The sequence below is a fragment of the Scyliorhinus torazame genome, chromosome X, assembly GCF_047496885.1.
Source record: "Scyliorhinus torazame isolate Kashiwa2021f chromosome X, sScyTor2.1, whole genome shotgun sequence".
Lineage (NCBI taxonomy): Eukaryota > Metazoa > Chordata > Chondrichthyes > Carcharhiniformes > Scyliorhinidae > Scyliorhinus > Scyliorhinus torazame.
The window spans coordinates 32,142,567-32,166,782 of record NC_092738.1 but is presented as its reverse complement, the minus strand read 5'-3'; the positions used below and the strand labels follow the sequence as shown (position 1 = coordinate 32,166,782).

Sequence of the window (24,216 nt, the reverse complement as noted above, 5' to 3'; positions counted from 1 at the left end):
CACAGATCCAGTCTTATGGTCAAGTTAATATAACTAAAGTAATACTACATTTGAAAGATAGGCTGCATCACAGACGTATACCCAAGTTTATCTGTAGCTGATAGAAATCCAAACATGGGCAAGTATTCCTCCTCTTTCCAGCTTAGCTCTGCCCTATTCTCTCAATCCACCCCCCCCCCCCCCCCCCCATATGGAGCGGTGATTAATCTCACACGATCCCTGACTATAACTATTGGACTATTCAATTACAGGGAGCATCACTGCACGTAGTCTTATCCTCTCCTCACTCAATGTACACTCACTCTCACATCGTCCCCACAGGAGTTTCTGCCAGTACTAGGTATGGTAACCCTGAGATTGTGTTACTGGGCTATAAACGCAAGAGGTTGAGAGTTCAGCTCTTAGTGGAGCATGTTGTCAAATTGAATTAAATCCTGCTCATTTGTGGGCTGGCACCAGAACATGACCATGGGATCTGCTGGATTGTCCCAACTGGTTCACGAAAGTTCTTAAGGAAAGAGAACCTGCCAGCCTTGCCCTATCTGGTCTACATGTGATTGTACTGTCACATAACCCGATTGGCTCAAGATATCTACCGGGCACTAAATACTGGCTTCGCCAGTATCCGCTATCTCCTTGGTCCATGAGGCCAGTTGAATATCCATAGATGCCACACTGGCTGGTCATTACAAACCAATGGCCAATCCTGGAACCTTCCTGTTGCTGAGGGAGTTGAGCTAATTTGGGGGCTCCACAAAACATATCTTCATGATGTTTGTCAGGAATTGACTTTCTAGCTCAGTGGGCTAAACAGCTGGTTTGTGATGCAGAACAAGGCCAGCAGCGCAGGTTCAATTCCAGTTCAATTATCCGAACAGGCGCCGGAATGTGGCGACTAGGGGCTTTTCACAGTAACTTCATACTTGTGACAATAAAAGATTATTATTATATCTCTAGAGTTTAGGGGAGGTTAGAGGCCAATAGCAATTCTCATCGGAAAATAATTGGACCTTTATTTTCAGGGTTTTGGTTTCCTGGTCTTCTCATTAAGGCAATTGTAAAAAGGCAAATCTAAAAAGCCCAATTGTAAACGAAATAATTTTGCTAAACAACACGCACATACTTACAATATCACTGATAATTCCAGTGTCATGTAAACATGTATTTATTTGTATTCATCAAGCAGCTGTCCTTGGGTTTGGTTCCATTCAGTTTAATTACCACATAGACAGGGGTGGAAAGGGAAGTTTTACTATTGCATCTTCCTATGAAACAGCAACAAAGTCATTAAATTCTAGTAGCTCTTTATTTTCATTTATTATTGGACATATTCTCTTTCTACCCCAACTGAAAAGAAAGTTAAACTGGCTGCCTCAAACAACTGGGATTAACTTCTGTGCTGCCACAGCCAGCATATTGTGCTGTGCCATGTGCCACTCAGATGTCCCATTTGCCTGTCTGGGTGAATGTCAAAGATCCTGTGGTACTCCTGGAAGACCAGCAAGGGAGTTCTCCCTATTCTGATAGCTGGGATCCCATCCATGACATGTCTTCCTCCATCCCTACAGCTTTGCAGAAAACCTAAGGCTCCAGACAACTTCTATTTTTCTATTTAATGTACGACATGAGGCAAGCGACTGCTCCATCTATATGGCCGGGGGGGGGGGGGGGGGGGGGGGGGGGGGGGCTAGGGGAAGGTTTAAAGTTTAGCAGTCATTGCCTGGGTTGGAGAAGCCTTTTGTCTCCGGTTGTCAGGAGGCTACTTGTTGCTAGAGTTTCTCATGGAAAATGAGAAAAAGGAGGTTGATTAAGCTTTATTAATAGTTATTATTTTAATGGTTAATCAGAGAAGTGTGTGTCGTATACAGTCATCTTGCACTGTGGGTGGGAGAGTAAGTGAGTTTGAAAAGAGACAGGATAACTAGTTCTTCAGATAGCAATAGATGGGCTCCTGACATTGTGTTGTGACAAAAGGCTGATCAGTCCCTGTTCAACAGTTAATTGTTGCTCTCAGTGAAGGCAAACATTCACAGCAGAGCTTGTTCCTAGTCTGTTGGTGAAATAATAAAAATGAATTGGTATCAAGAACTTGAGATGAGAGGTGTGTTTTGCATATCGATTGCATGTTCTGAGTCTTTGGCGTGAATGGAACAATTATCATTTAATGTGAGACTCAAAGGATTGATAGCACCCAGTCTGTACCCTAGATCAGCTTTTGCAGTTGTTGATGACCTCCTGTGCTTTGCAGTAATCTTTTCTCCAATGTCTTTCTCCAATTGCTTCTGCTCCTTGCTTTTCTGGATTCTGGGTGCAGCCAAACGCAGGGTGTGGAAATTAAAGCGTTTTGGTAGTTTAAGAAATATTTACAGAGCAGGTAACGTCATTTTAAATTGTATCCAGTGGCTAGAACCATTGTTAGTTGTTGTGTGTGTTCTGTCCAGACTAAATCTTGTGTTCAACCGTCTGTCCTGTTCCTTTGCGTTTCAGTGTCTTCTTGCATTCCTGAGCCTGTCTGGACTGTGAATCCTATGTTTAATGTTTTTCTGGTTTAACTACATGTATGGACAGGGTGGGGAGGACAGGGGGAAAGAAGGGACAGACAAAGGGCCAAACCAGTCTATATTTTCTAGATAATGGAAAGGAAATTTGTGTTGATGTTCAGTGTATGAAAAATAAAGGCTAAACGTCCTGCTTATTGCAAGAAGTAGGTCCTGTTAATTAAATTGCCCGGTAAAGAGGTTTGTTAGCCTGCAAATCCATTTTGATGGATACTCAATGAGGCTCTTGCAAAAGAAAGACTCCCGGTGTTAGAACTCCTCAAAATCTGAAGGAGGATGTCCTCTGGTCATTGTGTCAACAAATCTGTCAGCATAATGTTGCTATGTCTCACAAAATTATACAAATCCTTAAAGAATATGTGACTTGTAGAGCATATTCCCCCTCCCTGCCCTGGGTGGTATCCCGGGGTAGAATTCCTTGGATTCTGGCCTCTCCTTTGGTACCTTGGCCCTAGTGGCCACTCCTGACTTGTGTCTTTGGACAGAGAATGTCCACAGGCCAGTTGAGTTTGGTACAAGTGCATCGGGGAAGGCAATCGGTAGCTGGAATCTTGGCTGATTGGCCCACTGAGGCTGGGGCATTGAGGCAAACTGTTGTGCCTCTGCTGATCTGACTCAACATAGACCAGAGATTGACCCTGGAACATTCCTGGTTTTTACAGCTCAGTCTCACACTGGCCAGTAATTTTATTAACTTAACCATTAGGGATGGTGGGGGACCTGTTGACCAGATTGATTGGATATATTTTCAACCTCACAAATTTTTTTTTTGATATTCTGTTAATCTGTAACCATAACCGTTAAACTTTGTGTGATTGCTTAATCTGTTTCACATGAATACATAGTTCCTTTTAGCAAGTGCAAATCTATAGGTGGCACACTGTGAACTCACTGCTTATTTATATCCAACATTGGGTAAGAGTGCCAAATTCACAGACCTTTGCATCAGTGACTGCTTCACAATGCTGTTGGAAAATGATACATTTTCTATTTCCTTCTAATTTTCCTTATTACAGACCAAGAGGAGAACATTGAGTTCACCATTGTCTCTAGCACTGGTCAGATGTGGTACTTTGAAGCGGTGAATTTTGAGGAGAGGGATGCCTGGGTCCAAGCCATTGAGAGTCAAATCCTGGCCAGTCTGCAGTCCTGTGAAAGTAGCAAAAACAAGGTAATTTAGCCAGCAAAGCCCAGTGTATGATTATTGTTAATGTCCTGTAAGCATTAAGGTATCCCAATCGGTGTTCGCGCTACCTCCAATCCTTAAATGCAGTAGATAAGATTGCCTTTTATAGGGTATGAAACTAACTTGTGAAGTGAATAATTTCACAAAATGTGTGCTCATCAAGGATGGCAGTGTTGGGGGACTCATTTTAGACAATTTTGTTGGCTTCAACTCTCCCCATAGTAACCACTCGACACCTCAGTCAGTGACTTTTATCCCTTCTCAACTCTCATTCCCATGGCAACCTGAAGTCACATTGGTGTTCGCCAGGAATTTCAATTGCACCCCATTCCAGAATTCTATTTCACTTTACATTTCCAAATATGAACATCTCGCAAACTTCAGCGTTCATGACACTTTGGTAACAATCTCCAACTTCAATTGTGGCAACAGCAAACCATTACCTGACTCCAAACAAAATTTGGTTCCAGTTGATTTTCCAAATTCTTGACCCGACGTTTTCTCAGCTGCACTTTGACTCACCAGAGTTTCAGTCCACTGGGTATCAGAAGAAAGCATCCTCTTAATACTGCCTTCATGTAACTATCGAGTTCCCTAAATGCATTACTTTTATACTTTAGGCTCGGATGGACAGCCGGAGTGAAGCTGTTGCCCTTCAAGCAATAAGAAACGCCAAAGGAAATTCATTCTGTGTTGACTGTGCTGCTGCAAGTAAGGATTTATATTCACTTTTCAAAGCCGTGAGGGCAAAGTTCCCCATCAGCAAATTAAAGTTATTGATTCCTGTCAGGATTTTGTCATCTTTTTGTAAATTGGCCTCAATGTGAATATTTAAACTGCCAACCTCACTTGTGACTGGGACCCAGTCTCACTTCGTCAGGATGACTTAGCAGCTAAATCTTATATGGCACTGGGCCTTTGCACCTAGATGAATTGAGTGTGCTGGAAATCGGGTAATTCCTGGGGTGGGTGTATGGTGGTGCTACAGGGGCAGGGCCAATCACAAGTCTGTGGTGTTAGGGGAAATACTCCTGCTCCTCCTGGCTCCATAGGAAGGTGTTTCTGTAGAGAAACCTACCTTTGGTTGGGCCACAGAAAAAGATTCCGAAGTGGAGTAGGTTCAATATCTGCCCTGCTCATGCAGTTTGTGAAAGAGGGCCTTTATGTTGAGCCCATGATTTACATCTTTGAGGACCTCACGTCTGTTTTAGGCATCTGCCTAGGACGCCTGACAAAATAAGGGCCCCACAAATTTGCTAATGGGACCAGTGTCTGTACAGATTCGGCAGTGGTCAGCTCACTGCTAAATTGGCCTGCTTTGTGTCGGTTTTATTCCTGAAAAATGGCTACAATGCAGACCAATTTCTAACCCAATGTATTTTAGATATTAGATTTAATAGCAGATTCTATTGGCTAAAGATCCATAGAATGGCTCAGAATGGCTTTTACCATGTTTCACATTTTATTCCATTTCTGATGCATTTAGATAAATCTGTCTGCAGTCTTCTTGACAGTTCATTAAACAATGCTGTTTCTACCAGATGTAGTATTATAAGCCAACGTGTGAAGAAAACAAATGACCCCCCCCCCCCCCCCCCGCCTCAAACACTCGCATGCTCCTTCCCAACCAATGAACAAGCTTGTCACCGAGCAAGAAAACTGGTGGGAAAATGAGATGTCTAACCAGTGGAAACAGGGATTTATTTTTCATAATTGCTGCTGTTATATGTCCATATTCTGACCCTCCCCAGGCCATGCACCAACTGTAGTCACAGGGTGAGCAATCTGCTCCCAGACCATACCTGTTCTTGTGCTGGCCATAGGTGTACAAGACAGGCCTGGTAGCTCCACCTCGAGGCCTCCAACCCATGTCTACCTGCAACAGCATGGCTGAGGTGAGCAAATTGGTAGTGGAGAGAATGCATGTTCAACCCACAAGCCATCATGTGCTGCACCTTCTACATCTGCCGACGCATTTATGAATTTTCAAATGTGACCACTATATTTTCATGTTTTATCCATTTCTAAAAACATGAACTGAGCTGTGAAATTTTCTTTCCCCCTTCCAGATCCTACCTGGGCAAGTTTGAACTTAGGAGCGCTCATCTGTATTGAGTGCTCAGGGATTCATCGGAATCTTGGGACCCATCTTTCGCGAGTACGATCTCTGGATCTTGATGACTGGCCTTTGGAGTTAACTCTCGTCTTGACGTCTATCGGAAATGAGATGGCAAACAGTGTATGGGAGAAGAATACTCAGGGACGCAGCAAGCCCACCCCAGAATCTACACGGCAAGTGACTGCTCAGCATTCTCCATTGCTAAGGTCACCAGTAAGGGGTTTGGGTCTGTGGGAGTAGAGTCATATTTCTAAGTGATGTGAATGAATGTTTTTCATTCCCAGCAGTAAATTTGCTTTGTGTATATATGTATGTTCAGATATCTACTACCTCACTCTTTATATCTCCAGGACACCCATTCCAGTCTGGCTCAAAGCTACAGGTACTCCGAGGCACCCCTTGATGCTTGGAATCTCCACCTTCATTCTGCATATTCTAGTGCTTTACCAAGCCCCTGTACACAGAAAATGTGATATCTCTCAAAGGCATAAAAATCGAACTCTTCATCCTTATTTTGAAAACTTGAAAATTTCCATCTGAGCTCTTTAAAGTTTGTGGGACTGGAGGATTTCTGTCTGATTTAAAACTGTCAATCAACAAGCGCAGCTGCCTCCAATCCACTTGTCCTTGTAAAAGTTTAGGCTGAGCTAATGATAAAATCAGTCTTTCACTCACACAAAGATAAAAGAAGCCAGCAAGGGCAGGATAAAAATAGGGATAAATAAGGCCTGTAGTCCATGTTTGGACAGCTCCACTCAAGTATGTCATGTGACTCCCATTCGAAAGTTTTAGCCCGTTGCTGTGGTGGCTCCGAGAATAAATGCTCTGTCAGATGTTGTACTGAACCACACAGATCACAAAGGTGTCCAATCCGATCCCAGTCATTGAATCATTCAATGATACAACACAGAAGGAGGCCATTCAGCCCATCATGCCAGTGCTGAATTAACTGACCTGGGCCAGTAGGGAAGGATCCTGACCTCAGCCAGTCGGGAAGGATCCTATGTTTGGCTTCAGTGCCCCCACATTAGGGAACATCAACAACTTTGAAGAGGACAGAATTAAATTTGTCTGAATGTCTTATCTCCTTGAGTAAATAGTCTGTCAACATTGAGTGAGGTACCAAAAGGCTGTTATCACCTGTTCGAACACTAGGTAGATGTGAGGAAAGCAGAAAAGTAATCACAGTTCATACAAATGCAAAGTTCCGTCATTATGTCTAACTACAGGTATTACTAAATCTTAAAATTATTTTTACAAAAATAGCAACTGGGGTGGGGGCAAACATGGTAGCACAGTGTTTAGCACTGTTCCTTCACAGCTCCAGGGTCCCAGGTTCGATTCCCGGCTTGGGTCATTGTCTGTGTGGAGTCTGCACGTTCTCCCCGTGTCTGCGTGGGTTTCCTCCGGGTGCTCCGGTTTCCTCCCACAAGTCCCGAAAGACGTGCTGTTAGGTGGATTGGACATTCTGAATTCTCCCTCTGTGACCCGAACAGGTGCCGGAATGTGGCGACGAGGGGATTTTCACAGTAACTTCATTGCAGTGTTAATGTAAGCGTACTTGTGACAATAAAGATTATTGTTATAAATTTTCTTGAGGTATTTCCATCTCGTCTACCATGAGTTACATACCAGAGGTTTACCTGCCCTCCCTATATCCAACAGATTTCATCCTGTCGACATGCTAGAGTGGCTTCTGCTAATCTCCGTCAGTCACATTCAGAGTGGGCCCTTAAGCACACCCCTGCCTAAGAGCCGTTGAATTATTGCTGTTTTAATTTGCTATTGGTCATAAATACCAAGACAACACTGTGACCTGTCCTTCCTGTTATAGGGAAGAAAGGGAAAACTGGATCAGGGCAAAGTACGAACAGAAGCTCTTTGTCGCACCCTTGAAATACCGTGATGCTCCCATTGGAAAGCAGCTGTTCCGAGCCATCATTGAAAAGGACGTTCACAGTATCTTACTACTACTTGCTCACGCCAAGAAGGAGCACATCAATGAATGCTCTGAAGATAAAGAAAAACGGACATCTCTGCATCTCGCCTGTGAACTGAAGGATGTAGTAATAACACAGCTCCTTGTTTGGGTAGGTTTTATTCAGCCTGACACTGATTTTGTTCCTCGATATTCTATTCTTTTCAAGATTGTTTTACCCCACTCAAATAGTGCCATGCTCCCCCTTGTCCCACCCCCTCACCAACTGGAAGGTTTTGTGTTCACACTGATGAGGTGATAGTCTCTGATGCTCATTCACCTCAGTGGGTGATGTTGAACGGTTTTCACTTGGGTTGCTCATTGTAGAAAGGAGGAGCATCCCCTTCCTATCCTTGAATCAAGCTTGCAGTGGGGCAACTATTGGGAGTGAACAGGTCTCTGACCCAGACGGGAACCATCATATCTCCACCCCACAACCTTCAAGTAAGCTGCAGAATATGTGGCGTTTAAAGCATATCAGAAGAACAAAACTAGACGATGGCAGGTCATATTGACACAAATTAAATATTTCTGATTTTTACGATCAACCAGATAGCAAGTATTCAACCCGAGGTTTGTCAGTGTACCAACTACCATCCTGACATGGAAGTATTGTTTCTTCACTTGCTGAGTGAGAATCCTGGAACTCCCTTCCAAACGGCATTGTGGGACATGGACTGCAGCGATTCATCTCAAGAGCAACTCGGGATGGGCAATAAATGCTGGCCTTGTCAGTGATGCCCACATTCCAGGAAAGAATAGAATAAAATTAATCCTTAAATCTTTGGTGTCAACATCATAAAAACAGAAACTCTAATGCGCTTCTAATATAAGTTTGTGTCTACATAGATACATAGAAGATAGGAGCAGGAGGAGGCCTTTTGGCCCTTCGAGCCTGCTCCGCCATTCATCTCGATCATGGCTGATCATCCAACTCAATAGCCTAATCCTGCTTTCTCCCCATAGCCTTTGATCCCATTCTCTTCAAGTGCTATATCCAGCCGCCTCTTGAATATATTCAATGTTTTAGCATCAACTCCTTCCTGTGGTAATGAATTCCACAGGCTCATCACTCTTTGTGTGAAGAAATGTCTCCTTATCTTTGTCCGAAATGGTTTACCCAGAATCCTCAGACTGTGACCCCTGGTTCTGGACACATCTATCATTGGTAACATCTTTCCCTCATCTACCCTGTCTAGTCCTGTTAGAATTTTATAAGTCTCTATGAGACCCCCACTCATTCTTCTGAACTCCAGCGAGAACAATCCGTATATTCCAGTTTCTATGAATTATTGGCACCAAATACAGAACTGTCCAATTTAATGATGAGTCGGTGCACAGTTATTGAACCATCCTCTGAGAGAACAATAGCTGGTACACAGGTTGCACACAGCTCAACAGTGCTGATGGTAGGATTTTAGGGTGACACAACAAATTTAGACATGGGCTGTTCCACTGCACAGCCCTACTTTTTACCCCATTCAACCCACACCACATACATACACTCTTTGTAATTCACCACCAGATGTCTCTTGGTTCTCAACAGATACATTTTCCTCACATCATCGTAAGTATTTTGTACACTTTGGTAACCTGCATTCATGTAGCGCCTCACCATTTCGCAGAAACATCCAAAACGCTTCACATAATGAATTACTTTGAAACGCACCAACTGTTGAAATGCTGCACCCGTTTTGAGCTCCGTAAGATCGCATAAGCAGCAATGAGACTGACAGCCTAAAATGTTTTAATGGGCAATTTAGCGTGGCCAATCCACCTACCCTGCACATCTTTGGGTTGTGGGGGTGAGACCCACGCAGACACTGGGAGAATGTGCAAACTCCACACGGTGACCCAGAGCCGGGATCGAACCTGGGACCTCAGCAGCAATGCTAACCACCGTGATGCCCAACTCTGCCTTAAAAATATTCAAAGATTCAGCTTCCACTGCCTTTTGAGGAAGAGAGTTCCAGAGACACTCAACCCTCTGAGAGAAAAGAATTCTCTTCATCTGTCTTAAATAAGCGACCTATTATTTTTAAACAGTGACCCCTAGTTCTAGATTCTCCCACAAGCAGAAAAATTAAGTCGCCTCTTAACTTTCTGAACTCCAGTGGATACAGATCTAACCTCTTCAACCTTTCCTCATAAGACAACCCGCCCATTGCTGGTGTTAGTCTGGTAAAGTTTCTCTGAACTACTTCCAATGCATTTACATCCTTCCTTAAATAAGGAGACCAATACTGTACACCGTATCCCAGATGTGGTCTCACCAATGTCCTGTACAACTGAAGCATAACTTCCCGACTTTTATATTCAATTCCCCTCACAATAAAAGATCACATTCTATTAGCTTTCCTAATTACTTGCTGCACCTGTATACTAACCTTTTGTGATTCATGCACTCGGACACCCAGATCCCTCTGCATCTCAGATAATCTCTCACCATGTAGATAATGAGCTTTTTTATTCTTCCTGCCAAAATGGACAATTTCACATTTGTCCACATAATACCCTATTTGCCAGATGTTTTTCCTTACTCGCTTAACGTACCCATCTCCCTTTGTTGCCTCCTTATGTCCTTGTAACAATTTACTTTCCTACCTATCTTTGTGTCATCAGCAAATTTAGCAACTGTACCTTCAGTCCCTTCATCCAAGTCATTTATAGAAATGGTAAAAGGTTGAGGCCCCAGCACTGATCACTGTGGCAACTCACTCATTATATCCTGCCGACCAGAAAAAGACCCATTTCTGCCAACTCTGTTTCCTGTTCGGTAACCAATCTTCAATTTATGCCAATATGTTACCCCCACACCAGTATTTTTCAAACTAGTTTTCCCCGGACTCACTGGTGGTAACCGGCCGACCTTCGCGACCCACACTAGCCGACCTTCACGACACAAGCTGACCGACCTTTGCAATACATGCCATTTTCGCTTACCTTTTCATGTGAAAGGGGAGCCTGCTTTGTCCTCACGATCTCACTTGAATCCGGATCAAAGGGGAAAGAAGAGGGCAATGCGCATATCGGGTGCAGACTTCAGCCAGTTTCGTTCTGCTGTCTTCATCTTTAATAAAAACGGAAAATCCAACCTCACATGTAGGTCGTTGTGAAGGGCAATAGCAACAAAATGCTTGTTTTACTCAGCACTGGATACTCCTGGGAGATGCTACTCCAGAATACTGACAGCCTCACAGACTTTTGAAACGTTTAATGTGGTATTACAGGTAAGCTGCAGCAGCGTAGTCTTTTAGGGTGGCACGGTAGCATAGTGGTTAGCACTGTTGTTTCACAGCGACAGGGACCCGGGTTCAATTCCCGGCTTGGGTCACTGTCTGTGCAGAGTCTGCATGTTCTCCCCGTGTCTGCGTGGGTTTCCTCTGGGTGCTCTGGTTTCCTCCCACCAGTCCTGAAAGACATGCTTGTTAAGTAAATTGGACATTCTGAATTCTCCCTCGATGTACCTGAACAGGCGCCATAGTGTGGCAACTAGGGGCTTTTCACAGTAACTTCATTGCATTGATTTTTTAAAATTTTAGAGTACCCAGTTATTATTTTCCAATTAAGGGGCAATTTATCGTGGCCAATTCACCTACCCTGCACATCTTTGGGTCGTGGAGGTGAGACCCGCACAGACACAGGGAGAATGTGCAAACTCCACACAGATAGCGACCCAGGACCGGGATCGAACCTGGGACCTCGGCGCCATGAGGCGGCAGTGCTAACCACTGCACCACCGTGCCGCCCTAACTTTACTGCAGTGTTAATGTAAGCCTACTGGGATGGTGCAGGAGGGAGGGTTTCAGATTTCTGGATAATTGGGGCTCGTTCTGGGGTCGGTGGGACCTCTACAAATGAAATGGCGTACACCTGGACCAGAGGGGTACCAATATCCTGGGGGGGGGGAAATTTGCTAATGCTCTTCGGGAGGGTTTAAACTAGTTCAGCAGGGGCTTGGGAACCTGAATTGTAGTTCCAGTTTACAGGAGGTTGAGAGTAGTGAGGTCATGAGTAAAGTTTCAAAGTTGCAAGAGTGTACCGGAAGGCAGGAAGGTGGTTTAAAGTGTGTCTTCTTCAATGCCAGGAGCATCCGGAATAAGGTGGGTGAACTTGCGGCATGGGACTTTGATGTTGTGGCCATTTCGGAGACATGGATAGAGCAGGGACAGGAATGATTGTTGCAGGTGCCGGGGTTTAGATATTTCAGTAAGCTCAGGGAAGGTGGTAAAGAGGAGGAGGGGGGGGGGGGTGGCATTGTTAGTCAAGGACAGTATTACGGTGGCAGAAAGGACGTTTGATGAGGACTCGTCTACTGAGGAAGTATGGGCTGAGGTTAGAAACAGGAAAGGAGAGGTCACCCTGTTAGGGGTTTTCTATAGGCCTCCGAAATGTTCCAGAGATGTAGAGGAAAGGATTGCAAAGATGATTCTGGATAGGAGCGAAAGCAACAGGGTACTTGTTATGGGGGACTTTAACTTTCCAAATATTGACTGGAAACGCTATAGTTCGAGGACTTTAGATGGGTCTGTTTTTGTCCAATGTGTGCAGGAGGGTTTCCTGACACAATATGTAGATAGGCCAACGAGAGGTGAGGCCATATTGGGTTTGGTACTGAGTAATGAACCAGGACGGGTGTTAGATTTGGAGGTAGGTGAGCACTTTGGTGATAGTGACCACAATTCGATTACGTTTACTTCAGTGATAGAAAGGGATAGGTAGATACCGCAGGGCAAGAGTTATCTCTGGGGGAAAGGCAATTATGATGCGATGAGGCAAGACTTGGGATGCATCGGATGGAGAGGAAAACTGCAGGGGATGGGCACAATGGAAATGTGGAGCTTGTTCAAGGAACAGCTACTGCGTGTCCTTGATAAGTATGTACCTGTCAGGCAGGGAGGAAGTGGTCGAGCAAGGGAACCGTGGTTTACTAAAGCAGTCGAAACACTTGTCAAGAGGAAGAAGGAGGCTTATGTAAAGATGAGACATGAAGGTTCAGTTAGGGAGCTCGAGAGTTACAAGTTAGCTAGGAAGGACCTAAAGAGAGAGTTAAGAAGAGCCAGGAGGGGATATGAGAAGTCTTTGGCAGGTAGGATCAAGGATAACCCTAAAGCTATCTATACATATGTCAGGAATAAACTAATGACTAGGGTAAGAATAGGGCCAGTCAAGGACAGTAGTGGGAAGTTGTGCTTGGAGTCTGAGGAGATAGGACAGGTGCTAAATGAATATTTTTCGTCAGTATTCACACAGGAAAAAGACAATGTTTTTGAGGAGAATACTGAGATTCAGGCTACTAGACTAGAAGGGCTTGAGGTTCATAAGGAGGAGGTGTTAGCAATTCTGGAAAGTGTGAAAATAGATAAGTCCCCTGGGCCGGATGGGATTTATCCTAGGATTCTCTGGGAAGCTAGGGAGGAGATTGCTGAGCCTTTGGCTTTGAACTTTAAGTCATCTTTGTCTACAGGAATAGTGCCAGAAGACTGGAGGATAGCAAATGTTGTCCCCTTGTTCAAGAAGGGGAGTAGAGACAACCCCGGTAACTATAGACCAGTGAGCCTTACTTCTGTTGTGGGCAAAATCTTGGAAAGGTTTATAAGAGATAGGATGTATAATCATCTGGAAAGGAATAATTTGATTAGAGATAGTCAACACGGTTTTGTGAAGGGTAGGTTGTGCCTCACAAACCTTATTGAGTTCTTTGAGAAGGTGACCAAACAGGTGGATGAGGGTAAAGCAGTTGATGTGGTGTATATGGATTTCAGTAAAGCATTTGATAAGGTTCCCCACTGCAGAAAATACTGAGGTATGGGATTCAGGGTGATTTAGCAGTTTGGATCAGAAATTGGCTAGCTGGAAGAAGACAAAGGGTGGTGGTTGACGGGAAATGTTCAGACTGGAGTCCAGTTACTAGTGGTGTACCGCAAGGATCTGTTTTGGGGCCACTGCTGTTTGTCATTTTTATAAATGACCTGGAGGAGGACGTAGAAGGATGGGTGAGTAAATTTGCAGATGACACTAAAGTAGGTGGAGTTGTGGACAGTGCGGAAGGATGTTACAAGTTACAGAGGGACATAGATAAGCTGCAGAGCTGGGCTGAGAGGTGGCAAATGGAGTTCAGTTCACAGTTCAGTTGCCTTGCCAGCAGCTGCAAAATTGAAACTACTTTACTCCCTGCTTTGGCGCCAAAAATACGTACCTGAACGGCGCTTCACGTCAATTCTACGTGCAGGGTGTGTAACTTGCTCTCTGCAGCCACTTCTGGCTGAAAGACACCAAACAACCGAATCATGCATCTCCATTTAAAAGGCGGCAGCGACCGCAATTCTCCATGTAAAAGCCAGTCGCGGCTGTTGGTGCTTCTCCAATGTTTGAAACCACCGCGAGAACGGCGGGACCGATTGCTCCTCGACCCTCCCGACACCCGCCTGCGACCCACCTGGGAGCTGCGACACTGACTTTGAGAAACCCTGCCCTACACCATGAGCTTTCACTTTCCGCAGTAACCTTTGATGTGGTACCTTATCAAATGCTTTCTGGAAATCGAAGTCCAGTACATCCACCGGTTCCCCTTTATCCTCAGAACATGCGACTCCTTAAAAAAGCTTCAATAAATTAATTAAACATGATTTCCCTTTTATAAAACCATGTTGACTCTGCCTGATTACCGTAAATCTTTCTATGTGCCCTGCTATAACATCTTTAACAATGGCTTCTAACGTTTTCCCTGTGACAAATGTTAGGCTAAGTCGCCTGTAGTTTCCCATTTTCTCTCTCCCTCCCTTTTTGAATAAAGGAGTTACACTTGCTATCTTCCACTACCTTCCCCGAAGATAGAGAATTTAGCAAAGTTAAAACCAATGCATCAACTATCTCACTAGACCCTTCTTTCAAGACCTTAGGGTGAAGGCCATCTGGACAGTTTGCTCAATGCACTTCCCTGGTGATTGAGATTTTCCCGAGTTCCTCCCGTCCTTCCATTTCCTGATTTACAGCTATTTCTGGAATGTTAATTGTGTTCCCTGTAGTGGAGACCGATGCGAAATACCTGTTCAATTCATCTACCATCACCTTACTTTTCATTATTAATTCCCCAGGTGCACTTCCGAGGACTAATGCTCACTTTGTTCATTCTATTTCTTGTTTAAATATCTATGGAAACTCTGACTATCTGTCTTTACATTACTGGCTAACTTTCACTCATACTCTAGTTTTTCCTCCTTATCAATCTCATTCTTTGATATTCTTTATATTCTTTCAATCTTCTGACCTGCCAACCATCTTTGTGCAAATATATGCCATTTCTTTCAGTTTAATACTGTCTTGAACCTTTCAGTTAACCGTGGGTGATGGGCCTGCCCCTTGAAATGTTGGTTTTATTGGAATGTGTCTATTCTGTGTATTCACAAATATCCCTTCAAATGTCTGCCACTCAACCTCTATTGATCTATTGGGGCAGCACGGTAGCATGGTGGTTAGCACAATTACTTCACAGCTCCAGGTTCCCAAGTTCGATTCCGGCTTGGGTCACTGTCTGTGCGGAGTCTGCACATTCTCCCCGTATGTGCGTGGGTTTCCTCCGGGTGCTCCAGTTTCCTCCCACAGTCCAAAGATGTGCAGGTTAGGTGGATTGGCCATGATAAATTGCCCTTGGTGTCCAAAATTGCCCTTAGTGTTGGGTGGGGATACTGTGTTATGGGGATAGGGTGGAGGTGTGGGCTTGGGTAGGGTGCTCTTTCCAAGAGCCGGTGCAGACTCGATGGGCCGAATGGCCTCCTTCTGCACTGTAAATTCTATGAATCTATCCGTTAAGCACATTTTCCAGCTCACTTTAGCGAGCTCTGCTTTCGAGCCTTCATAATGTCCCATGTTTAAGTTTAAAATACTCGCCTTCGATGCTCTTCTCTCCCTCAAACTGAATTTAAATTCAATCATATTATGGTTGCTGCTTCACAACGATGTTATCCATTAATCCTATTTTGTTGCACAATACCAGGTCTAGTATAACCTGCCCTCTGGTTAGCTCCAGAATGTGTTGATCTAAGAAATTATTCCCAAAACATTTCCATGACTTCCCCATCTACGCTACCTTTGCTCATCTGATTTTTCCAGTCTATATGTAGATTAAGTCCCCCACGATTATCAACGTACTTTCTGACAAGCTCCCATTATCTCCTCTTTCATACTCTGTCCTACCGTATGGTTACAATTAGGGAGCTTGTACACCACTCCCACAAGTGACTTGTTGCCTTTGTCACATCTCATCTTAACCCTCCTACATCCTGGTTTCCTGAACATAGGTTATTTATCTCTAATGTGCTCATACGATCACTGATTAACAGAGCCACCCCTCCACCTTTTCTTAGCTTCCTGCCCTTTTGAATGTCACATACCCTTCACTATTCAGTGCCTCAATCCATGTTATTCTGTAACCATGTCTCTGTAATGGTTATCAGATCATACTTTTTTGTTTGTTTGTTTTTATTTGTTTTTGAAATTTTTTATTTAAAACAGATTTGTAACATTTATAGAGAAAAAAGAAGAAGGCCATATACAAAAGCCTTAACATATTGAAAACGAACAGTGGGAAAGAATAAACATATTAATAAGGCACTTCCCCTATCAGCTGTTTGCCCATGCCCCACGTGTTCAACTAAACTAATGTGGCTCTAACCCCCCCCGGCCCCCGGGGTGCTGCTGCTGTCGGTTTCCTACGCTGTTCCCTGCAAGCGACTTTCTCCCCTGGAGGATCCCTGATCACCCCCTCCTTGCCCTCAAGTCTTCTCTGCTCTCCTTCCCGGCTGCCCCCCCCCCCAACCCGGGCCCCCCGAGGCCTGACCTGCCAGGTCCGCCCTGCGCTTGGCCCTAGCCCGCCCCTTCTCCTACTCTCCCTGGTGCCCCCTGACCTACGCTGACCCCTGCCCTTGGCGCCTGACTGTCTCCCGCCCAAGTGCTCGGGACCTCCCCCCACACACCAAGGACCCATTAACCTGATTGTATCTCCCCGTGCCCTTTCAAGTCCCTTAACCAGCCCCAAGCCCATCCCCGCATCAGAGGCCCGGATCTCCCGCCAAAAGATACCAAGTGCAGGGCCCCCCTTGCGCCCCCCCCCCTCGTTGCAATCTCCCAAAATCACCCTAACCCCCCCCCCCCCTCGTTGCAATCTCCCAAAATCACCCTAAGCAGTGCGCCCTCCAGGCCCCGCTCTCTATCCAGGCTGAAAACAATCTTAAATAAAACATTACAGTACAGGATACTTTAACAGACCGACGCCACACAACAGCTCTGAGAGCCCAGAGTCCTTTAGTTCAAGTCCAGCTTCTTTTAATAAAAGTCCATTCCTAGTCAAAGCAAGCTAGGTTAACAGTCCACCGCCACTGTAGAGCACTGAAAAAACTAAGTGCCTGTTAGTTCAAGTCCAGCTTCTTCTCTTTAATGAAGGCCCAAACCTGTTCTGGTGTCTCGAAGTAATGATGGAGTTCCTCAAACGTAACCCAAAGCTTCGCAGGATACAGCATTCCAAACCTCACCTGCTTTTTGTAGAGGGCTGCCTTTACCTTGATGAATCCTGCACGCCTCTTGGCCAGCTCCGTTCCCAAGTCCTGGTAGATGCGCACCTCGCAGTTCTCCCATCTGCTGCTCCTCTCCGCCTTGGCCCATCGCAGCACACGATCCCTGTCGGCAAGTCAGTGAAAGCGAACCACCAAGGCCCTCGGTCAGTCGCCCGTCCTGGGCTTCCTTGCGTGAGCTCTATGCGCCCCATCCAACTCCAGGGGTCGAGGGAAGGTCTCCGGTCCCATCAGCGCCCCGAGCATACTCATCACGTATGCACCCACATCCGAGCCCTCGGAGAGGCCAACGATCCTCAGGTTCTGCCTCCTGGCTCTATTCCCCAGCTCTTCAAGCTGCTCCTGCATCCTCCTCTGGCGGGAGTTCAGCTCCTCCACCTCGTGCTCCAGCTCCGTTACCGTGTCCGCCTGGCTGGAGAGCTTCACCTCGACCTCCCTGAGCGCCTTCTCTTGGACCGCCTGCGCCTCGACCATTCGGTCCATCACCGCCCTCATCGGGTCCAACGTGTCCCTCTTCAGTTCGGTGAAGCAGTTCCTAAAAAACTCCATCTGCTGCTCCCTTGGCCAGTGAGCCTCCGCCCCCTGGTCCCTGCCGTCCGCCCCCTGGTCCCTGCCGTCTGCCCCCTGGTCCCTGCCATCCGCCATGCTTCGCCGCCCGGCCTGGGGTCCCCGCTGCTCCCTTGGCCAGTGAGCCTCCGTTCCCTGGTCCCTGCTGGCCGCCATGCTTCGCCGCCCGGCGTGGGGTCCCCGCTCCCCCCGCTTCGATCTTTGCCGCTCCACTTGACCACTTCTGGTCCAACTGTCCATACCCCGGGGGGAAAACCTCTTCCTTTCGTCTCCTCCACCGATTCAGGTCGTCAGGTCCCGAAAAAATCCTGTGAAACAGGTCCGTTTGCCCATCGCGGGCGGGAGCGGTCCGACCTGCGACCTGCTTCCTCGAGGGCACCACCAGAAGTCCCGTTATCAGATCACACTTGCGCTATCAGTTCATCTGTTTTGTTTCAAATGCCATGTGTATTTGATACAGAGCCTTTAATTTTGTCACTTTATTTTTGTAGCATCTAGCCTTACCTGCTGATTTACTCTGAGGTTTTACTCTCTGGTCCTGCCTGCCACGGTGTGTTTATCATTTACCACATTAGTACTTTTCTCTTTTGCCTTGTTTCCACTCTTTGGTTTGCCACATCTTCCCCAATTTGATCCGCTACCCCCAATATTTAGTTTACAACTCTCGTTACTTCCCTAGTTACGCAGTTTGCAAGAAAATCAGCCCCAGCACAGTTCAGATGTAGGCCATGCCTAACGATACAGATCCCACTTTCCCAGTACCGGTGCCGGTGCCCCACGAACTGGAACCCACTTCCCCACACCAGTCTTTGAGCTGCGCATTCATTTCTCTAATCTTATTTGTCCTATAGCGATTTGCACGTGGCTCAGGTAATAATTTTTTTTTTTTTGAGGTTTTGCTTCTTAATTTGGTGCCTAGCTTCTCACTGACTATGCAAAACACTCTTTCTTGCCCTGTCTATGTTATCAGTATCTCAATGGAACACCACCATTGCATCCTCTTCCTCCCACTGCAGGTTCCTCTCCAGCCCGGGCACTGGGCAGGCAACACAGCCGTTTGGACTCCTTGCTACAGAGAAGTGTCAATCCCCCTCACTATGCTGTCTGCTACTACCACTACATTCTTATATACACTCTCCCACTTGAATAATGCCCTGGTCAGTCAGCCCATTCACCCTACAGCCCCCTCTCTCATCCAAACAAGCTGAGAGAGCCTCAAACCTGTTGAACAATTGCAGAGGCTGCCACTCCTGCCCTCTGGATCCCCTTACCCGCCTCATTCAACCACAGGCACACTCTCCTGTCCCTGACCACAGCTATCCAATTAATTCCATTTCACTGCTTTTTCCCCATCGCCCTGCAATTATTTTCCCTTTCAAGCATTCATCTGATTCCATTTTGAAAGTTACAATTGAATCTGCTCCCTTTCTGGGCAGCACGGTGGCGCAGTAGTTAGCACTGCAGTCTCACGGCGCTGATGCCCCAGGTTCGATCCCGGCTCTGGGTCACTGTCCGTGTGGAGTTTGCACATTCTCCCCGTGTCTGCGTGGGTTTCACCCCCAAAACCCAAAGATGTGCAAGGTAGGTGGATTGAACACGCTAAATTGCCCCTTAATTGGAAAAAATGAATTGGGCACACTAAATTTAGATTAAAAAAAGAATCTGGTCCCTTTCAGGCAGTTCATTCCAGATCATCATAATTTGCTGCATTAAAAATAATTCTCCGCATTTCCTATCTGGAATTCTGTGTCAATTATCTGTGCCCTCTGGTTATCGATCCGCCTGCCAGTGGAAACAGTGACAGTGTTTTGTGTAGAATATCATAGCATGTGTGCATGTGCCCAAGTAAAGACGCCCAACATGAATTCCTGCTCCTCAAGGGAAGAGGTCCACAATTTACCCTCGTGTTCCTCATCTTAGTCAGCAAAGTGAGGCACCCAGTGAGAAAAGATCCTTTTCCCAGAGTGAGAGTGACATTCTACCTCGTCCAGTGCTTTTACACAAAGTGCAACCAATGGAAGGAGGTGCAGTCTTCCTCTATCAGCCATATATTCTACAGTGTGAACAAACCCAGCTCCTTTACCCTGAGAACACTGGAAATCCTGGAGAATGTGGGGCTCTGATTCTGCTCCGTATAAAGCAGTTGGTTTTAGCAATGAAAATGGCAGGGAACCAGATTCCGCACAATTCTGTCTGAGAGGCTACATCTAAAAGCTGGGGGCTATCGCACAGTTCTGGACACTGGATTCCCATCCAGGAGGTGATGGGCGCACTCACCAAAGCTAACTGAAGGGCAGTGCAGCGCAAATATAAAGTGCATAATATGACTGGTTTCATTGTTTCTGACTTGCCTGTCCGTCCTCGTGGGGCGTGGGATTGTTGTTGCAGGAGCTTGAATTTTTGGTGATGACCAAGCGAGAAGGTGCATTTAATAACAAAGGGGGAAATTGTGTCTTATAGTAACGCTCTCATCTTGGTTTTCTGTGCTCTACAGTACGGCATTGATGTGAAGGCCAGAGACGTGAATGGAAACACAGCCTTGTACCACGCCCGGCGAGCAGGTAGCCAGGAGTGCATGGATGTTCTGTTGCAACACGGTTGTCCCAGTGACGGCTGCAGTATGACACCCAGTCTCAGCAGGAAAAGTATCAGCGCCAGTCTCGGAAGGACTGAGTCCAGGCTTCCACATTAAACAGAAGCCTTGAAGCACTGTGCTTCCACACCTTTACATTCTCAAAGGGCAGCTACTGCAGCCTCCAGACTTCCCCACCCCCCACCAACTCCCAACCCATTTTATTGCAGAATTTGGTGACCAGGAGGTGCAATTCATGGAAACCAGATGTTAATTTTACAACAAGCGATGGTGTCAATTGTCCCAAAGCCTTCTGACCAAGAGATTGAAACTGCTGTTCTTCAATATAAGAGCCGTCTGATGTTTCGAGGCTCATTTCCTCGACTGTCTGTCCCAGGTCATATCTAGGTAACACAATATCAAGAGTGCCACGACTTGTAGGACAGCAGTGTAGCCATAGGAGCAAGGGTTTGTCGAAGGTTTCCGCTCCTCTTGCCTGCCGTTTCATAATTCTTAAAAAGAATTGAACATTGTTTACACAAAGCAAAATCGTGATGTACTGGAGTCATGAACCTGGAGAGGCCAGGTTATAGAGGCCAGTCTTCAGCTCCGAATGTTTTATATTTGACATAATGAAATTGTTGTCAGTTTTATTTTCTGACTGTTTAAATAGTGGTCCTATAAGTACCAAATGTTCCTCCTTTGCAGTTTCATTTCCCAGATGTGCACTTGTATTTAAATTTGTAAAAGAAATTTGTGTGTAATATTGGATATTACAGTATTTAGAGAAATGTGAAGACCTACAGAACATTCTTTCATACTAACCTCTGAAGTCCCAAACAAGAAATAGCTGTTTATCATTCTTATTTTGGGGGGAATGAGAAAGGAGTCACTGGAGTGGGAGATGTCTCAATTGTCCATCTTAAAAGGTTGCAGGAACACTATTTGGGCTGATGAGGCTCCATTTGTGCTTTATTGTGCACCAAGCCCTTTAACCATACTGTGTTCTTTCATAATAGTGTGGAGCCAACAATCTGCAGTGACTTGTTTAAAGTTATGTTTGAAGTTGCACCTCTCATTTTGGTACAAAATGTTATTGGACAAAAAGATTTTTTTTAAAAGAGGTTTGTGCTAATATAGTTCAGCATTGATGCAAACTAAAGCAAGGTCTACTGCTCAACTGATCCCGGTGTCAACAAAAGGAGCACTGACAGGAAAGTAGTGAAGGGAGATTAGAGCAGAGAATGGCTGGCATGGAGGACAAATAAATAAAGTACGGCATTTAAAAAAAACTTTTTTTTAAGTGAAGCACTAATGTTTAGTGCCATGAAATCAGCTAGTGAGTGGAGACCTTTCGCCACAGGGAAGATAATATCAGGAATCATTACCAAGTATTTGAGCAAACCACCTAATAGTCAGTTTTTAAGTGGCATTGGCAGATGACTCATGTCCCAGTTAACATGGCAAAGTGAGACGAGGGATTCTCTGCCTCCTCTTGCCAGCGGGATGTTCCGGTCCCGCCAACGGCAATCCCCACCGTGGGTTTCCCGGCGGTGGAGGGTGAATTCCATGGGAAATCCCACTGACAGCGGAGGAGAGCCTCCTGCTGCCGTGAAACACACCGCAGGGGGTGTGCAAACCACCCCTCCCCAAGAAGGGGAGAGAGAAAATTTCAAGTTTAAAGTCTAATGATAAAAATGGCCTGTCGAAGGCGCTGCAACTTCAGCACAATGTGCAATTCCTAGTTACCCTGACAATGCTTCTTCAGTCCCTTTCAGCCCGTGTAGGAAGAGTTTAGCAGCCAAATGACTGCGTTATGGTGATTCAGTCGTGATACACTGCTAGAATGGTGGGAGATACTTTAGCCTAAGTCAATGTCTCCTGGTTTTGTTTTTGATTGAGAAATCTAAGAAAACAGTCAAGACCCACAATGCAGGACACCACTGGAATGGGATAGGAAACAGGATAAATCGAGAAGCAGGGTTTAGATGCTGCCAAACTTGGGTTTTAAAGATTGTAGGAGGAAATGCATTTACTACCGAGTATCCAGTTTATAGTGGTGACTACAAATGAACTGTCCCATGGCATCTACAATATTGTCCATATCACAACCCAATGGCTGTGCCCTTGTAACTCATTAACACTTGCATGTTTTTTTTAATGGAAAAAAGTATATTCCCATAGCTTTTCAATGATTGCTTCAACAGATAAGACAAGCCATTTTGTCTATGCTCCTGGTTCCTAACCGTTAAATTTAAACCATTGTTCTGGCTGCATATACAGTGAGATCAAAAGAAAATGTAAACATATGCACAAGTGTGTTTGCTTGACTCACTTGGTAGTTTGCCTTTGAGCAGGGAGATTCTCGGTTCAGAACTCCCATTCCTGACTTAAATCCCAGTGCAGTACTGAGGGAGTGCTGCATTGTCAGAAGTACCATCCTGCGGATGGAAGACTTCAAATGAGGTCGCGTCTGCCTGTTCAGGTGGGCGTGAAAGATCCCATGGCACAGTTTGAGGAAGAGCAGTTCTCTCCGTGTCCTGGCTAACATTCCTCCCTTGACAAGCATCGCCAAAAATTAGCTGGTCTTCGTTTTCATTGCTGCTTCTGCAATCTTGCTGTGCGCAAAATGGCTGCCGCATTTGCTTCCATAGCAACAGTCACTGCATTTCAAAATAATTCCTGGAGTGCTTTGGGACATTTCTGAGAGATGTGATCAGGCGCAATTTAAGTGCAAGTCTTTTTAATGCAAGGTTTGCAGCACGCTTGGGGGAAGCAGTGGGCCGACGCTGACAATTTCAAATCTGAACCTTGCTGTCTGACAATAAGCACTTGGCCAGCTATTAATTTGGCTCACACCCTTAAGAAGTTTCACAAAGAGCCAGGGTGTGACCGAAATGAATTCTATGTATATAGAGCGCTACACACTGTAGTAGTACTGTTATTTCAAACATTCTGGGGAATGAATTCCTCCATGTGTCATACCTGGCAAAGTCATAAACACAAAGCATTTACAATTTTGCTATGTATAGCACACAGGATGATTTCCCCATCCTCCTGTTGGCTTTTAGTACTTCTTGTATTGCTCATTTTAAATAGACAATCTGCTGTTTACAGTTTAGTTAAAAAAAGAAATCCAAACAGAAAATCTGTTTCCTGCTAGGTTAATGGTACAAGTTGTCAATGTGTAAAACTGTGTAGAAGTTGACTACCTTTTAATGGAGATTGCCTTTGGTGACTGTTTTTGATCAGTTTCAGTCACTCACTGTTTCGATGAATTTCAACTTTTTAGCCTTCAGTCCCGTCTGTATCTGTGACTATTTACTGCCTAATAAAACTCATTGCAACTTTAATTAATAGAACCACTTTTTATTTTCCATTTTTCTCCTTTCCCTCCCAAAGGCACTGACTGGCCTTTGTTGCGATGGTTTTGCAGGTTCTGATACTCCAGTATCTCACCCAAGCTGTACTTTATGTGCCAGTGATGGTATGAAAACTGAGCCTCTTCCTGCCCCTATCAAGTGCCCACACTTGCACATTTCCCAGCAAATGTCACTGTATAGCAAGCAGGAACAGGAATCCTGACCCATTTTATCTCTCCTACTATCTTGCCCAAGAACACTGTCTCCAACTATACCAGGCCTACTTCTACCCGAGCTGAGTTCAG

At 45.3% G+C, this 24,216-nt stretch overlaps 1 protein-coding gene across 4 annotated transcripts in view; it reads left to right on the top strand.

Moving 5' to 3' along the window:
- LOC140405491 (arf-GAP with GTPase, ANK repeat and PH domain-containing protein 1-like) overlaps nt 1-23,911 on the top strand; it is a 196,809-nt gene extending 172,898 nt beyond the window's left edge. For 2 of the 4 annotated variants that reach the window (XM_072494008.1, XM_072494006.1), the window contains exons 14-19: nt 2,315-2,374; nt 3,575-3,729; nt 4,365-4,455; nt 5,814-6,036; nt 7,698-7,953; nt 20,472-23,911. In XM_072494008.1, coding sequence (XP_072350109.1) covers nt 2,315-2,374; nt 3,575-3,729; nt 4,365-4,455; nt 5,814-6,036; nt 7,698-7,953; nt 20,472-20,669 — 983 coding nt within the window. In that variant the 3' untranslated portion in view covers nt 20,670-23,911. The remainder of the gene's footprint in view (nt 1-2,314; nt 2,375-3,574; nt 3,730-4,364; nt 4,456-5,813; nt 6,037-7,697; nt 7,954-20,471) is intronic. The other 2 variants (XM_072494009.1, XM_072494007.1) reach the window with 1 other exon arrangement.
- The last annotated feature ends 305 nt before the right edge of the window (nt 23,912-24,216 follow it).